The sequence below is a fragment of the Delphinapterus leucas genome, chromosome 5 (assembly GCF_059928025.1).
Source record: "Delphinapterus leucas isolate spDelLeu-1000000601 "Yukka" chromosome 5, BTC_Dleu_Yukka2, whole genome shotgun sequence".
Taxonomy (NCBI): Eukaryota; Metazoa; Chordata; class Mammalia; order Artiodactyla; family Monodontidae; genus Delphinapterus; species Delphinapterus leucas.
The window spans coordinates 127936244-127954282 of NC_143133.1; the positions used below are offsets into that span (position 1 = coordinate 127936244).

Genomic DNA, 18039 nt, shown 5'->3' on the forward strand with positions numbered 1-18039 from the left:
GTGAAACAGTGACCAGCTTAAACCAGTTTGTCTTCTTAAATAGGTTGTTCATTAATCAAACTGAAACAGCTGGTAAAGCACTGATCAGCTTAAACTGGTTTTGCCTCCTTGAATAGGCTGTTGATTAATCAAACCTTGAGTTATTTTACATAGACAGCACTGGGCATGTGCAAGATGAGAACTCATGTCTCCTGGATAACCCCAGAGTGAAGGATCTTCAGTCTATGGAATTCAAAGAATAGAAGTGTTGCCACCAGAGCCCTTTAACAATCAAAAATTCCTTCAGTAAGGAAAATCTGGCTTCCAGCAGCACGAGTAGTTTATATGGACTGCTTTGAGACTAGCCAGTCAGCTTCCAAGTTTGAAATTTCCCAAACTCCTTGAATTTCACCCTGAAGCCTAGAGTAGGAAGACAGATTTGAGCCCTGTTTCCTTGCTGGTGGACCTCAGAAGAAAGCGCTCTATTTTCTCAAAAGCCAGTGCCAAAGTATTTGCTTCTGTGTGTGAGAGGCGGCAAGTCCTTGCTGGGTAACGATGTCGTCTGGGCTTAGAGGTAAGTTGATGAAATGGTACCAGTACCTTACATCTCAGATGTTTTTCACTCCTCCACGCTATCTCACCCTGTGTCTGACCATACTCTGTCTCTCAACAGTAACCAGTTTGTCTCTAGTGTTTGCGGTACGCGGGCCTCTCACTGCTGTGGCCTCTCCCGTTGCGGAGCACAGGCTCCGGACGCGCAGGCTCAGCGGCCATGGCTCACGGGCCCAGCCGCTCCGCGGCATGTGGGATCTTCCCGGACCGGGGCACGAACCCGTCTCCCCTGCATCGGCAGGCGGACTCTCAACCACTGCGCCACCAGGGAAGCCCGCTTATTTCTGTTTTGATCTTTCTTCTTTCTCTTGTCTCCATACATTTTCTGTCAGAAGCAAGAAGGAAAGAAAATATTTAGGAGCTTTCTCTTTGTAGCTTGTGTTGCTTTTGATTTTATAGTTGTAGGGGAAAAAATCATGTTATAACTTTTTTTTTAACATCGTTATTGGAGTATAATTGCTTTAAAATGGTGTGTTAGTTTCTGCTTTATAACAAAGTGAATCAGCTATACATATACATATATCCCCATATCTCCTCTGTCTTGCGTCTCCCTCCCACCCTTCCTATCCCACCCCTCTAGGTGGTCACAAAGCACCGAGCTGATCTCCCTGTGCTATGCGGCTGCTTCCCTCTAGCTATTTTATATTTGGTAGTGTGTATATGTCCATGCCACTCTCTCACTTTGTCACAGCTTACCTTTCCCCCTCCCCATATCCTCAAGTCCATGCTCTAGTAGGTCTGTGTGTGTAGTGATACAAGGGAGGTTAGTAAATTGGTGTGATGTGTACTTCAAAAAGAGAATGGCAATTCAAATTCTGCAAAATTACTTACTAGTGAAAGTAGTCGTTCTCCCTGAGGTGGTAGCTATTTTGCCTTCTTGCAAATAGTTTCCTCACAAGGTTACTTGCCAAGATAATTTTTCCATTGGTGTGAAGAAGACATAACTTGCTTGCAAAACTGCATCAGTGTATTAAGGATGTATCTAGGGCAAATAAGTAGCTGTTTGTTACAGCCCAGAATGAGAAAATTCGATGCCTTCATCACAGGGCTAAAACCTCTGTCTAACAAAGGTAACAACATTAGCCAAATATAGATGTCACATTTTAAATCTCTACATCAAAAAAAAAAAAAAAGAAAGAAAATCAGGACTAGTTTTGGGGTTGGTGATCACAAATTTGAATATTCAAATTATTTTTGTTCCATTAAAGTAAGTAAAATGAATTTTACTAGAAAATTTTCTTTTAGTAAAATTTAATTAATAAATTTAAGACATTTAATTCTTTTCGGTTTACAGCATGTTCTGTGTATTTACTGATCTCAGTGATCTTCCACTAGCTGCAGTGCCAAGAACTTTATTGATGGGCAAATGGTACCCGACCTCATGGAATTCTATTGTAAGATGCTTTATAGGCATCTTAGTCTGCCCATTTTTTAGAATACACTACAGAATCAGTTTTCAGGTACTGGTACTGCTCCAGTAATATTTACAATGTATTTCTGAAATATAAAAAGATAGGTTCCTTTGTGATACCCAAGAATGCCTTTAGGGATGTTGGTGGTCATTGTTGGTAATGATGATGTTGTGGTTGCTTTCTCAAATATGCTCTACTTTGAGTATACCACATGGGATGAGGGAAGCCAAAATTATACAGACATTCAGTGATGGTCTTTGTTTATTGCTTCCATTCATTGAGTGGGGTAGAGTTCACAGTTTGCTGTTAATATGGAACTCTGTGAAAGGCTAAAACCCACGTATGACCTGTCAGATTGCCAACCATTTAAAGGAATGAGAATTAGTGTTTATGAAATAGAATCATGATTCAAAAACTTAATGACAAGCTTCAGAAAGGGCAATGAAAGTAGCATTAAAAAGACATGTAATCTCTGGAGAGTCTTTTAAATCTACAGAATAATTTCCACACTATTTAGCTGCCTCCTCAGCAGGATTAAAGAGATCTAAACATGTTCGTTGAACAGCAATTCTACGATGGTGGGATAGGGAATCAGGTGCAGTAGGGGATTGAAAGAGGGTTTCAGATTGCGGGAAGCATCTCTGTAGAGTATTCTGTGTTAAGCACAAGATTACTCTGTGACAAATCTTGAAAAGTAGTACGTGTGAGTATATCTAAGAAATTAGGATAAGAAAAGCACATGTTCTTGACATATATTGGATGTGTAAGTAGCAGCGATCTTTGTTAAAGTTTAATATTTTTCCTATCATATATTATTCATCTAGCCACCTCAAATGATTTTTGGAAATGACTAGGTGGTACAAATAAGTGTATTTTTTTCTACACATGTTTACTGGCAAATTATTGTCATCCTTAATTCACAAATTTCATATAGATGAAGAAATAGATATGCAGTCCTCTTTATACACATTATGTACAATTAAATGCTTTGGTGGTGATGATGGTGACAGCAAAGATCAATGGAGGGAAGTAAGTTACCAAAAAACTTTTTGAAACTATCTGTAATTTTAGAAACTATCTGTAATTGTCTGTTTCCTGGTAAGAAGGATCTAGTCAATTTCTTCACTAGTGGCTAAAGTAAGCAAAGTAGAGTAGTATTTATAAGAACACTCACCCCTCGGGTTGTGTCATGTAGTATTTTCATTCTTAACCTGAGTGGACTTGATACAGTTTTTGTTTGAATCTAAAAGATATAGGGAATTCAAGTGTTTGAATACAAATATTTGGATGTAGATTTAAATACATTGAAAAAAACACACTAACTCCTAGGTTACAGTCTTGTAGCATTTTAACTGTAGTCTTCAATGGGCTTGATGTAAGTATTTATTTGAATCCAACAGAAAATCATGTTACAACCCAGGATCTGCTATGGACTAATATTTTTTAAAATATGGGAATAACATTTTAAAATATTCTAAATATTATTACGTAATACTAAATATTACTACATCTGACACTTGGTACCTGGGAAATGTTTTGACCAAAGTCTGGGCTTTGATATTTCATGAAGAAACCCACAAATAAAAGTACTAAAAAATCCTAAATTTGGACTTCTTCCAGAGTTTGGGATTGTTTAATCAGGATGCCAGCCCAGAGAAATGAACACTACTTTGTTGTTGTTTTTCTCCAAGCACAAACGCAGTATAGCTCATTGAAGGTTCTCACTGAGCTGTGATAAAACCTCCCAAGGGAAGGTGCTTTATAACACTCCTCTGCTCATTGATGAAACCCTGGGTTTGAAACCCCTGGGGCAGCAAACATCTCTGCCTCTTACAGGGAGGATCAACCTAACTAAATGTACAATCTAGGAAGGGCGGGCTATCATTTCTGCTCTAATGCATCCCACACATGCTTGCAAGGATAGAGGATAGGCAAACTATTTTGAATAAGGAGAATTTTATTGCATCAAAAATTGCTTTTGAAGACAAAGATTATTACTCAGGTAGTTTCTAATGTGAAAAAGTTGACAGTATTAAACCATAGCAATTTTTTTTTAAAGTACCAAGTTGTATACCCATTTTCTTTAGACTTGGATAAAAAGTACGTGATAAAAATCTTAAGTTTTATATGTATGATATACATAATTTATATATATTAGATAGAAAAATACTTATATTAGATATATATTAGGTAAGTGAAAACCTTAAGTTATATACATATAACATAACTGAATGTATGTAATATAAATATATGTATTATATATAAAATGTTTCTATATAACTGAACTTCTACAAATTAGAAATTCATTCAATTCAGTAAATTTATATTTTGAAACAGATAAACAAGTTCAAAAAATCCCCTTTAAGAGCATTAAAACAGTCAATCGAAAATCAATATGGCTTATTTTTAGCATCTTAATGCCCAAATGATATTAGCCCATTCTACCAAAATGAGAAATTTGGTAAGAGACAGTAAGAAAGAGCAATGTAGGCACACTTGGCTTCGAATATGAAGTTTCTTAATTCTTAGAGTGATCCAAAAGCAAGTAATGGAAGTTCAGTCAGAGGTGCAGAAAAAAGAGGGGTTGGTTATTAAAGATACATTTCCTATCCTTATGGAACTACTCACGATTTGGTGGAGTAAATCCCAGCATGACTCTGAATAATGTATTTAAAATGCAGTATCTATCTGTGCTGATTTACTTGATACTTATTTTTACATTATTTAATATATGATTTATCCTGCCTGTCACAAAGTAGGTGTTTATTAAATAATTGATGAATGAATGGGTATGAAATTGTCATCAGTAATTAGAGTCTTAGTATACTTTGGGAGTTTGCTGGGCAAGAAGGTGTGGTGAGAGAGAAGAGCTCTGGAATTCAATCTAGGAAATAATATCCATTAAAGTCTGCTGTCTCCATAGGAAAAATCAAGAAAATCCCAGTGTTATATTTTTTATACATGGAAAGTTTGATCATGATGATTAGAAATATATTACACAGCTGTCCTACATTTTATTGGGTGGCTTTTTAAAAGATACCGAGACAAGCTCACAGCAACTTAGAAGTGGCTAGAATGCTTTTTGGCTATTGGTGGCAATTTGTCATTTAACTGTGTATTTTTACAAATACGTATAAAAATAAAGAATAATATTAGTAATTAAAACTCCAAACACCGAAGCATCATTTAGTGCTAAATGTTCTAAATTATCTAATTACAAAATCAAAAATTAAATTGTGCAAATGATTTACTTCCTTCTGTTCTTGCTAATATTACAGAAAAGGCAGGACATTGAAATCACTGGTATCTGTTGAAGTATATTTGGAAGAAAAAGATTCTGTTTAATCTAGGAGTACTTGAAGAAATTTTTAAAAAATTATTTTTAATTTATTTTTTAATAGATCTTTATTGGAGTATAATTGCTAACAATACTGTGTTAGTTTCTGTTGTACAACAAAGTGAATCAGCTATATGCATACATATATCCCCATATCCCCTCCCTCTTGAGCCTCCCTCCTTTTTGTGATAACACTTGTTCTTTCTAGCTTTTTCTTTTTTTTTTTTTAACATCTTTATTGGAGTATAATTGCTTTACAATGGTGCATTAGTTTGTGCTTTATAACAAAGTAAATCAGCTATACATATATATATATCTCCCCATATCTCCTCTATCTTACGTCTCCCTCCCACCCTCCCTATCCCACCCCTCTAGGTAGTCACAAAGCACCGAGCTGATCTCCCTGTGCTATGCAGCTGCTTCCCACTAGCTATCTGTTTTACATTTGGTAGTGTATATATGTCCGTGCCACTCTCTCGCTTCACCCCAGCTTTCCCCTCCACAACCGTGTCCTCAAGTCCATTCTCGTCCATTCTCTATGTCGAGGTCTTTATTCCTGCTCTCCACTAGGTTCATCAGTACCATTTTTTTTTGTTTTTAGATTCCATGTATATGCGTTAGCATATGGTATTTCTTTTTCTCTTTCTGACTTACTTCACTCTGTATGACAGACTCTATTTCCATCCACCCACCTCACTACAAATAACTCAATTTCATCTCTTTTTATGGCTGAGTAATATTCCATTGTATATATGTGCCACATCTTCTTTATCCATTCATCTGTTGATGGACACTTAGGTTGCTTCCATGTCCTGGCTATTGTAAATAGAGCTGCAATGAACACTTTGGTACATGTCTCTTTTTGAATTATGGTTTTCTCAGGGTATAGGCCCAGTAGTAGGATTTCTGGGTCATATGTCAGTTCTATTTTTAGTTTTTTAAAAAACCTCCATACTGTTCTCCATAATGGCTGTATCAATTTACATTCCCAACAACTGTGCAAGAGGGTTCCCTTTTCTCCATATCCTCTCCACCAATTATTGTTTGTAGATTTTTTGATTATGGCCATTCTGAACGGTGTGAGGTGATACCTCATTGTGGTTTTAATTTGCGTTTCTCTAATGATTAGTGAGGTTGAGCATCCTTTCATATGTTTGTTGGCAATTTGTATATCTTCTTTGGAGAAATGTCTATTTAGGTCTCCTGCCCAGTTTTGGATTGGGTTATTTGTTTTATGATATTGATTGAACTGCATGAGCTGCTTGTGTATTTTGGAGGGTAGTCCTTTCTCAGTTGCTTCATTTGCAAATATTTTCTCCCATTCTGAGGGCTGTCTTTTCGTCTTGTTTATGGTTTCCTTTGTTGTGCAAAAGTTATTAAGTTTCATTAGGTCCCATTTGCTTATTTTTGTTTTTATTTCCATTTCTCTAGGAGGTGGGTCAAAAAAGATCTTGCTGTGATTTATGTCATAGAGCTTTCTATTTATGTTTTCCTCTAAGAGTTTGATAGTGTCTGGCCTTATATGTAGGTCTTTAATCCATTTTGAGTTTATTTTTGTGTATGGGGTTAGGGAGGGTTCTAATTTCATTCTTTTACATGTAGCTGTCCAGTTTTCCCAGCACCACTTATTGAAGAGGCTGTCTTTTCCTCACTGTATATTCTTGCCTCCTTTATACAAGATAAGGTGACCATATGTGCGTGGGTTTATCTGTGGGCTTCTATCCTGTTCCATTGATCTATATTTCTGTTTTTGTGCCAGTACCTTACTGTCTTGATTACTGTAGCTTTGTAGTATGGTCTGAAGTCAGGGAGCCTGATTCCTCCAGCTCCATTTTTCTTTCTCAAGATTGCTTTGGCTATTCGGGGTCTTTTGTGTTTCCATACAAATTGTGAAATTTTTTGTTCTAATTCTGTGAAAAATGCCATTGGAACTTTGATAGGGATTGCATTGAATCTGTAGTTTGCTTTGGGTAATATAGTCATTTTCACAATGTTGATTCTTCCAATCCAAGAACATGGTATATCTCTCCATCTGTTTGTATAGTCTTTAATTTCTTTCATCAGTGTTTTATAGTTTTCTGTATACGGTCTTTTGTCTCCTTAAGTAGGTTTATTCCTAGGTATTTTATTCTTTTCATCGTAATGGTAAATGGGAGTGTTTTCTTAATTTCCCTTTCAGATTTTTCATCATTAGTGTATAGGAATGCAAGAGATTTCTGTGCATTAATTTTGTATCCTGCTACTTTACCAAATTCATTGATTAGTTCTAGCAGTTTTTTGGTGGCATCTTTAGGATTTTCTATGTATAGTATCATGTCATCTGCAAACAGTGACAGTTTTACTTCTTCCTTTCCAATTTGTATTCCTTTCTTTTTCTTCTCTGATTGCCATGGCTAGGACTTCCAAAACTATGTTGAATAGCAGTGGTGAGAGTGGACATCATTGTCTTGTTCCCGATGTTAATTCAAATGCTTTCAGTTTTTCACCACTGAGTATGATGTTTGTCATACATGGCCTTTATTATGTTGAGGTAAGTTCCCTCTATGCCCAGTTCCTGGAGAGTTTTTATCATAAGTGGGTATTGAATTTAGTCAAAAGCTTTTTCTGTATCTATTGAGATGATCATATGGTTTTTATTCCTTAATTTGTTAATATGGTGTTTCACATTGATTTGCTTATATTGAAGAATCCTCACATCCCTAGGATAAATCTCACTTGATCATGGTGTATGATCCTTTTAATATGTTGTTGGATTCTGTTTGCTAGTATTTTTTTCAGGATTTTTGCATCTATGTTAATCAGTGATGTTGGTCTATAATTTTCTTTTTTTGTGATATCTTTTTCTGGTTTTGGTATCAGGGTGATGGTGGTTTTGTAGAATGAATTTGGGAGTGTTCCTCCCTCTGCAATTTTTTGGAAAAGTTTGAGAAGGATCAGTGTTAGCTCTTCTCTAAATATTTGATAGAATTCACCTGTGAAGCCATCTGGTCCTGGACTTTTGTGTGTTGGAAGATTTTTAATTACAGTTTCAATTTCATTACTTGTGATAGATCTGCTTATATTTTCTAATTCTTCCTGGTTCAGTCTTGGAAAATTATACCTTTCCAAGAATTTGTTCATTTCTTCGTGGTTGTCCATTTTATTGGCATATAGTTGTTTGTAGTAGTCTCTTATAATCCTTTGTATTTTTGCAGTGTCAGTTGTGATTCCTCCGTTTTCATTTCTAATTTTATTGATTTGCGTCCTCTCCCTTTTTTTCTTGATGCGTCTGGCTAAGGGTTTATCAGTTTTGTTTATCTTCTCAAAGAACGAGATTTTAGTTTTATTGGTCTTTGCTACTATTTTATTCATTTCTATTTCATTTCTTTCTGCTCTGATCTTTATGATTTCTTTCCTTCTACTGACTTTGGGTTTTCTCTGTTCTTCTTAGTTGCTTTAGGTGTAGGGTTAGATTGTTTATTTGAGATTTTTCTCGTTTCTTGAGGTGAGATTGAAGTGCTATAAACTTCCCTCTTAGAACTGCTTTTGCTGCATCCCACAGGTTTTGGGTCGTCGTGTTTTCATTGTCATTTCTTTCTATGTATTTTTAAATTTCTTTTTTGATTTCTTCAGTGATCTCTTGGTTATGTAGTAATGCACTGTTTAGCCTCCATGTATTTGTGTTTTTTACAGTTTTTTTTTCCTGTAATTGATTTCCAATCTCATAGCATTGTGGTCAGAAAAGATGCTATTTCAATTTTCTTAAATTTTCCGAGGCTTGATTTGTGACCCAAGATGTGATCTATCCTGGAGAATTTCCATGTGCACTTGAGAAGAAAGTGTATTCTGCCACTTTCAGATGGAATGTTCTATAAATATCTATTAAATCTAGCTGGTCTGTGGTGTCATTTGAAGCTTGTGTTTCCTTATTTATTTTCTGTTTGGATGATCTGTCCATTGGTGTAAGTGGGGTGTTAACGTCGCCTACTCTGATTGCGTTACTGTCGATTTCCGCTTTCGTTGTTGTTAGCATTTGCCTTATGTACTGAGGTGCTCCTATGTTGGGTGCATAAACATTTATAATTGTTATATCTTCTTCATGGATCAATCCCTTGATCATTATGTAGTGTCCTTCTTTGTCTCTTGTAATAGTCTTTATTTTAAAGTCTATTTTGTCTGATATGAGTATTGCTACTCCAGCTTTCTTTTGGTTTCCATTTGCATGGAATATCTTTTTCCATCCCCTCACTTTCAGTCTCTATACATCCCTAGGTCTGAAGTGGGCCTCTTGTAGACAGCATATATATGGGTCTTGTTTTTGTATCCATTCAGCCAGTCTGTATCTTTTGGTTGAGGCATTTAATCCATTTACATTCAAAGTTATTATCAATATGTATGTTCCTATTACCATTTTCTTAATTGTTTTGGGTTTGTTTTTGTGGGTCTTTTCCTTCTCTTGTGTTTCCTACCTAGAGAAGTTCCTTTAGCATTTGTTGTAAAGCTGGTTTGGTGGTGCTGAATTCTCTTATCTTTTGCTTGTCTGAAAAGCTTTTGATTTCTCCATTGAATCTGTATGAGATCCTTGCTTGGTACAGTGATCTTGGTTGTAGGTTTTTCTCTTTCATGACTTTAAATATATCCTGCCACTCCCTTCTGGCCTGCAGAGTTTCTGCTGAAAAATCAGCTTGTAACCTTATGGGGATCCATTTGTATGTTATTTTTTGTTTTTCCCTTGCTGCTTTTAATAATTTTTCTTTGAATTTAATTTTTGTTAGTTTGATTAATATGTGTCTTGGTATGTTTCTCCTAGGGTTTATCCTATATGGGACTCTCTGTGCTTCCCGGACTTGGGTGACTATTTCCTTTCCCATGTTAGGGAAGTTTTCCCCTATAATCTCTTCAAATACTTTCTCAGGACCTTTCTTTTTCTCTTCCTCTTCTGGGACCCCTATAATTTGAATGTTAGTGCACTTAGTGTTGTCTCAGAGGTCTCTGAGATTGTCTTCGATTCTTTTCATTATTTTTCCTTTATTCTGCTCCTTGTCAGTTATTTCCACCATTTTGTCTTCCAGCTCACTTATTTGTTCTTCTGCCTCAGATATTCTGTTATTGATTCCTTCTAGTGTATTTTTCATTTCAGTTGTCATGTTGTTCATCTCTGTTTGTTTGTTCTTTAGTTCTTCTAGGTCTTTGTTAAACATTTCTTGTATTTTCTCAGTCTGTGCCTCCATTCTTTTTCCGAGATTCTGGATCATCTTTACTATCATTACTCTGAATTCTTTTTCAGGTAGTTATTTCCTCTTCATTTATTTGGTCCTGTAGGTTTTTACCTTGCTCCTTCATCTGTGACATATTCTTTTGCTGTCTCTCTCTTTTTTTTTTTGGATGAGTGGGATTGTGTTCCTGTCCTTCTGAGTGTTTGGCCTGAGGATTCCAACAGTGGAGTTTCTAGGCTGTTGGGTAGACCTGGGTCTTTGTGCCAAGATGGGGACCTCCAGGAGGCCTCACTCTGATGAATATTTCCTGGAGTCTGAGGTTCTCTGTTAGTCCAGTGGTTCGGACTTGAAGCTCCCACCTCAGCAGCTTCAGCCTGACCCCTGGCTCATGAACCAAGATCCTGCAAGCCATACGGGGTGACAAAAAAAAAAAAAAAAAAAAAGGAGAACAATAAAAAATAAAATTAGACTAGGAAACTAACAGGTATGTTGGAAAGAATATAAAAATAAAAATATAGATGAAACAACAACTGGAAGGTGAAACAAAACCACAATAGTAAAAAAGGAGAGGAAAAAAATGGGGGGGAAGGCCTTGCTGTGGAGGGTGAGGCCTAAGAAGGGGTGGGGTTTGGGTGGTGGGTGGGGCCTATACTTAGCACCCATGGGGCTGGAAAAGGCCCTGGGGGGTGTGGAGTGTGGAGCTTAGGCTCAACAGAACAGAAGGGGCCCAGGCGGGTCTCCTGCCTCTGGTCTCAGAGGGTGGGGGACCAGCCTGGGTGCTCATCAGGTTTCCCAGGCTCGAGTGGGTGGGGCAAACATCCTCTGCTCCTCTCCCACTCCTCAGGCCCTGGAGGGCCCCTCCCACCTGCCTCTCTTGTAGATTGTGATGTAATTTCAGGCAGGGACTAAAGAAATTTTCAAAACTTTCCCAATATTTTTGAAAATGACACATTTACACAGAATAGAAATTGTCAATCATTCAGCCTTTACTTGTCAGCATCTGGCTCACACTCTTCCCAGTGTACTGAGTGAGGCTCAGCTATGAAGGCACAGCTATTTTGGCTCAACATGAGACATTCTGATGGGCAATAGTCACTTCACACTTACCTGCAGGGTTATTCCAGGTTCATTATGCTGCAGTTTGAAATCTTCTACAGATTATCTGTGATATGCGTTGTAGTGTGTTCATTCCTTTTTATTGATTGGCAGTCCTCTGCTGTATGGGTATGCCAGAGTTTGCTTAACTATTCATCTATTGCTGGACGTGTGGGTGGAACCTAGGTTTTGGCTATTATAAATAAAGTTACACTGAACATTTGTGTACAACTCTTTGTCCGAACATATGCTTTCAAGTTTCAGCAAATTTGAAAAATTTTTAAGTTTCTGCCATGAGGAGATAATATTTTCACTTTCGAGATTGGCAATATTTTTAAAAATTGTGAGTTTTGATGAGTATGTGTTGGGGGTAATGAGTACTCTTTAAACATGAGCAAACTGGGCCTATGGAGTGGTACAAATCTTTTCAAGGGCACCTTGATAGTACGTTAGAAAATAAAAATATATGCTTATCCTTTGTTCCTGAAATTCTCACAATTTGCTGAACTATTGGGAAAATTACCTTCTTCCTGCCTCTGTTCCTCATAAGTATAAGGAGAATAATACATGATACATATCTCACACGGTTAGTATGTTATACATAGGATTATAGTAAGCATTAGAGTAATTAATTCATGAAAAATGTTTGCCATACCAAAAACTTCTTACTTATTGTTTTTAGGATAACTTATAGGAATCTCTTGTTCAAAACTATCTTATTAAATACATAGGGAATATATGTTTAAGGGTGTTCACTACAATAACATTGTTATAATGAAACATTGGAGATAATGCAAATGGCCTTCATAAGAGATTATTAAATCAGTTATGGTACATCTTAGGAGGTAACATACAGAAAGGATGGATGTGGGTGCTGGAGAAGAATGGCTGATTCTAAATACTGCCTCAGTCCTTCCTACTTGTGAAGCTTGGTCCATTCCTTAGTCAATCGCTGTTCAACCATAAAAATGATGATAATAATACCCACCTTATAAAAGCTTTTGTAAGGAATCAGTATAAGTTGCTTAGAAGAGAACCAAAGCAGAGGGGGCATCCCATAAATCCATAAATTGTAGTATCACCATGGCATATATGCACCTGTTATAAGAATAAGGCAGGTCTGCATGTGTTACCACAGGATACTCATTAGAGAAAAGTGTTATTTTTTTCCCCTGTAGATATTGTATGATGGAGGCAGGTAAAATGTCCACTTCTATATTTTTAGACTTGGGTGTAAGTGTTCAAATGTGTCAAGTACTACTTTATTCTCTAATTATAGGAAGGGAACAATAGTTTTTTTTTAAATTTTATTGAAGTATAGTTGATTTACAATGTTGTGTTAGTTTCTGGAGTACAACAAAGTGATTCAGTAATACATATATATATTCTTTTGTCAAATTTTTCATTATGGTTGATCACAGGATATTGAATATAGTTTAGGAAGGGAACAATAGTTAAGCATATTTTAAGTTTCTAATTCAGCTTTAAAAATTCTCATTACAAATGAAAATTTTAATATGTAAAATTAATCAACTCAACAGGAAAGAATAAAAATCAAAGTTAAAAGAAACTTCTTGGTCTTTGAGTACTTTATTTGAATTTGTGAATTTAAGAAACATATGTTATATATTTATGTACACAGGGAATAACAAAAGTTAAATGTTCTATTGCAAAGACAACTGTGACTGGCAATATTGAGTGATTGTCATTTTATAATATTTCTTTTACACTGAAATGCCTTAACATGAAAAGACAAAAATAGGAATGGTTATGCTAACAAATGCACTTTGTTTTCCATGCCTCTAAATCTCCTTAGGAGCAAGAACTCCATGTACAGGTTGTCCAAAAGATATTCAAATAATTTTATGAAATAAACAAACTTGCAGCCTTACTCAGATTTTAAAAAGAAGTTGGTTTTCATTCATGTGGAAAAACCAAAAACAGAGCAAATGTGCATGCAAAGATAAATAAAAACACTGGCTGCTTCTCAGTAAAGGTGACAGTCTGTCTTTCACACTAATTTATGTACGGTATAATAAGTAACCACTAAATGTAGTAGCAGGGGGAAATTTGGCTGGAATTGTTCCTTTTACAAGGTGCAACCACACTTCCTGCCCATAATTTAATTCTAATAAGGCATCCCCAGTCAAAACCCTATCACAGCATATCTCACTGTTAATACTTTGAGACTCAAATGCAAGCTTGTCTACTCCATCAACCACTAAAAATCCAGAGATATGAGCACTAAATGACTCAATGGTATATTTAAAAACATACACCCCAAGATAGGGGATTCTGAATTTTCCAGTTCTTGGAGTATATGAGGCTCCATAGTTGACATCCAAGTTATTAAATAAGATAGGACCAGGTGTAGTCATTCCATATGTATGAGATGCAAAAAATGCCACCATCGGTGCGTATCTGTAAGATCCTTTTGAAAAATCTGTTAGCGGAAAAAAATGGAAAGAGTTAATTTTCATGTTTTGATCTTGTTCTGTTTATATCTTTATCATTTTATCTCGGTTACAAAAAGCGTTAGTAGAAGAAAAAAGGTCATTCATCAGACTTAGCAAGGGCATATGTGTCTGGGTGTTTGCCCCTTTTCTTGCCTGAACTACCCAAAATTGCTTAGCCTCTCTGAGACTGTTTCTCCATTTAGATCAGGATAGAATGGTGGTAGTAACACTCAGCACCTTCCTCATAGAAATGCCTCAGAGATTAATTTGCATGTTGCTTTGATCTCTCCAGAGATGAAGGAATTCAAAGCACTCTGATTATTATGGTATGTCAGAATGTTTTAAAGCCTCTTGCATGAATTAAAGCTGATATGATGCAGAAACAATTTTTCCAGCACCTTGTCAAACAGTTTCTAGAGGCTAAAACAGAAACCCAATGAAATTGTATGCACTATCGAGAAGTAGACAAAAGCAATCTTCTATGTAATTAATGCCAAATGTACTTACAAAGGCTGAGATTTAAAAACAGACTAAAAAATTTACTCTTTATTATGCAGCGCACTATTAAGAAAAGCCTGATCTGCAACATACTTTTTTGCTGTCATTTTAAAGAGAATATATTTTAAGCCCTGCACACATTTTCTTGTATAAAAATCAGAAATGGTATGCTCTGGAAGTAAATCTATAGCAACCAATACTTACGAAAGTAAATGGGCAAAAAGGCATCTTTGTTCTACTCAATACATCTGAGCATGTTCTAACAGCCCTTAGCCAGTCAAAATGACACTATGAACTTGACCTTCATAGAAGACATACTGCTATTCACTTATTATGGCTTCATTTAAAGGATCAGATCTGATATGAATCAAAGATGTATTCTTTAACAACTTGTTTGAGGAGAAAAAGTTTATACTAGTTCGACATATATATATGTATTTTCTTTTAAGATGCACTAGGAAAAAAATAAGTGGGGGGGGGAATTTTCACTAAACTGCCTCTATTATACCAATATTGACAATTTCAACTTGTGCATATCAATGAGTTTACCTGACAAAATCATGTATGTTATTCACTTAATTTGAGAAGTAAAAGTAATTAATCCTCAAGTGAGTCCAGATTAAGCAGGTCTAAACATTCATTCGTAAACAGTTCAAAAAATGTTTTTATGACATTGAGCAAATCCAAGGATGCGTGTACTTTCTTACCTGGAGCTAAAGCATTTTCTTCCACCACCTTGACAGTACAGTTGTCACCAGTAAAAGGATGTCGGCAAGCACAGATAAAGCTAGTTCTTCCATTTATACATGTGCCCCCATTCTGGCATGGGGATCTACTACAGTCTGAATACTCCTCTGTTACTGAAAAAGAATCAAGATAAAAGAGGGTAAAAGTGACCTGTTTTCCTGTTGATCTCAAATCATAGTTTGCAGCAGAATTAGAATTAAGGAAAATGCATTCTCAGGCCCAGGACACCCACCAATGTAATCATGGGACTTCATGCAAATCTCTGAACTACCTGAGCGGCTTCTTCTGAAGCCCTTTCCTGCTTTTTGGAAGTGGGACTAATGCTGTGATTCACTGCATTTATGTGTGGTAAATATTAAGATTTTGGTCAACTGTAGAACAGATAGACTATCTGGACACACAATCATGTATATTTGGAACCAGTACATGACAAAAGTAATATTTCAAATCATTGGAGAAAAAAAAAGTCTATTCAATAAATGGTGCTAAGCTAATTGGATATCCATAAAAATATAAATTCCATGTGTGTAAAAATACTAAATGTGAAAAAAACATATATGATTGCATTACAATCAAATAAAAGGAATATCTTTGTTGAGCTTTAAAATTTTGGAAAGCTCTTTCAACACAAACAAAATAAACAAAACCCAGAGGCCATAAAAGAAAAATCCTGACATTTGACCACCTAAGAATTAAAACTCATTTGCAATGAAAACCACCCATTATTGAATTTCAAAGTGCCAGATTAAGAGAAACTATTTTTTTTAACAGCTACAACAATGTAATGACTAATTATAGCAATTGAAAACTTCTGACTAATCCAAAAGAAAAAGTATGTAAACCTGTAAAAATAGTGAAAAGTGGGCAAATAATATGAACTGGCAAATCATTGAACAAAAACTACAAAAGCTCATTAAAATTTTCAAAACTTATTCAACCTCACTACTAATTAAGGAATAACAAATTACCACCAACAACATTTTATCAGGTGGCAACATTTAAAAACAAAATAATCATGCAATATGAAGGAAAATGGGCATTCTCATACAATGTTGGTTAGAGCTTATATTGTTGGAACCTTCGAATAGGAGGACAATTTGACCATATTTGACAGAATTAAAAAGGTTCTTTTGCTTTGGAGTCAGAAATTTCTCCTGGCCAGAATATATATTCCAGATACCCTTGCATATGTATACAAAGATAATTATTCAAGAAAGTTCTTTATGATATTACTTGCACTAGTGAAAAATTGTAGGACACCTACATGACCATTGATGAGGGACTTATTAAATGAATTTATAGTATCTTTTCATCAAGGAATATTAGACAGCAGTAAAAGAGTGGGGTAAATCCCCAATATGTTTGATTTGCTGAAGACGGCAAGTTTCAGTTCACTTATTAGATATAGAATAATTTCAGTTATTTAGGAAGCCTCAAATTGTGAATATGGTTATAAACATAATTCATAATTATGTGGAGAGAAAAGGTTGGAAGAATACATTACTAGCCACAGTTACCACTATGGCTCCACCTTGTGGAAATAGTGTAAACAGTTTACAATTCACTCATTTCAAATCATGGTCACTGATGATTTTTAAATTTAGGGTTATTTGTTTTAACATTTGTCTCAAGAGTGAGATCTATAAATATTTTAAATAATTCTACCTCATATTTAATAATTCTAATTCATATAAAATGTGACCAAACTGCATGCCTGTATAATTAGAATTAAAAAAAAATTTTTGAAGTGTAGTTGATTTACAGTGTTATGTTATTAGTTTCAGGTGTGCAATATAATGATGCAATATTTTAACAAACTATACTCCATTTAAAGTTATGATAAAATATTGACTGTATTCATATTTTTTTACTTTATTACTAAAATACTTTAAAAATGGTTAGCTACCTTTATAAGTTCCTGTACGTATTTGTGCTCAATAGGCAATTTCTTCTTGAACTAACAGTAAAAATCAGACTCCAATAAAGCATCATTTTCTTTTTGACATCGTTCCTCATCCCTTTTGATAGAATTAATTGTATGAATTCTCTTATTTGCTGTCTGATGCTCTGAAGTTCTGTTGAATTTATCATACCCTACTGTAATTGCTCACTTGTCCTTACTTCCAATGAGTGTGGGCTTTTGTGAGGTGAGGGCTCAGGTCCTCCATTTCTTAAACTTTGTGTCACTATTGACTAGCACAGTGCCTGACATATAGAAGTGCTAAATTGCCTTTTAAAAGATGAATAAACAAATCAATGGAAGATGGAGTAGATGACCTCATCCTTAATCTAATACTCTTATCCCTTCATCACAGTTTCTCAAACATCATGTAGAGTTCGATGCTATGATGTCACTGGCATGTTTTTCTAGAGATGTAGAATTATTTCAAGCAAACTTTCCACAACTTCTACCTTGGGCTTCCATAACCTCTTAAACTCCTTCCAGTCCATTTATTTTCTTTGTTGGAGGTCGTACAATTAGTTAAGTTCTGCCAACTCAACATTCTACTATCTTGTGCAAAGAGCATAACTAATCTTTTAATATTCATTTCTCTGCTCTGAACATGACTAAAATTCTTTTACCACTGTCTTGGAATGTTTCATAAGTCTCAATTGGTTCTGATCTTTGCTTTCTGTGCCCTAATATGTGCTCGAGTTACACTTTTCTATTAATCCTACTTCCATATTTCATAAATATTCATGTTAAA

At 35.5% G+C, this 18039-nt stretch overlaps 1 protein-coding gene across 2 annotated transcripts in view; it reads right to left on the minus strand.

Annotated features, from left to right (window-relative positions):
* Positions 1–12920: 12920 nt before the first annotated feature.
* Positions 12921–18039, minus strand: part of MMRN1 (multimerin 1) — a 70607-nt gene continuing 65488 nt past the window's right edge. For both annotated transcript variants that reach the window (XM_022582335.3, XM_022582334.3), the window contains 2 exons: positions 15292–15444; positions 12921–14073 (listed from right to left, as the gene is read on the minus strand). In XM_022582335.3, the coding sequence (XP_022438043.3) occupies positions 13652–14073; positions 15292–15444 (575 nt within the window). In that variant the 3' untranslated portion in view covers positions 12921–13651. The remainder of the gene's footprint in view (positions 14074–15291; positions 15445–18039) is intronic.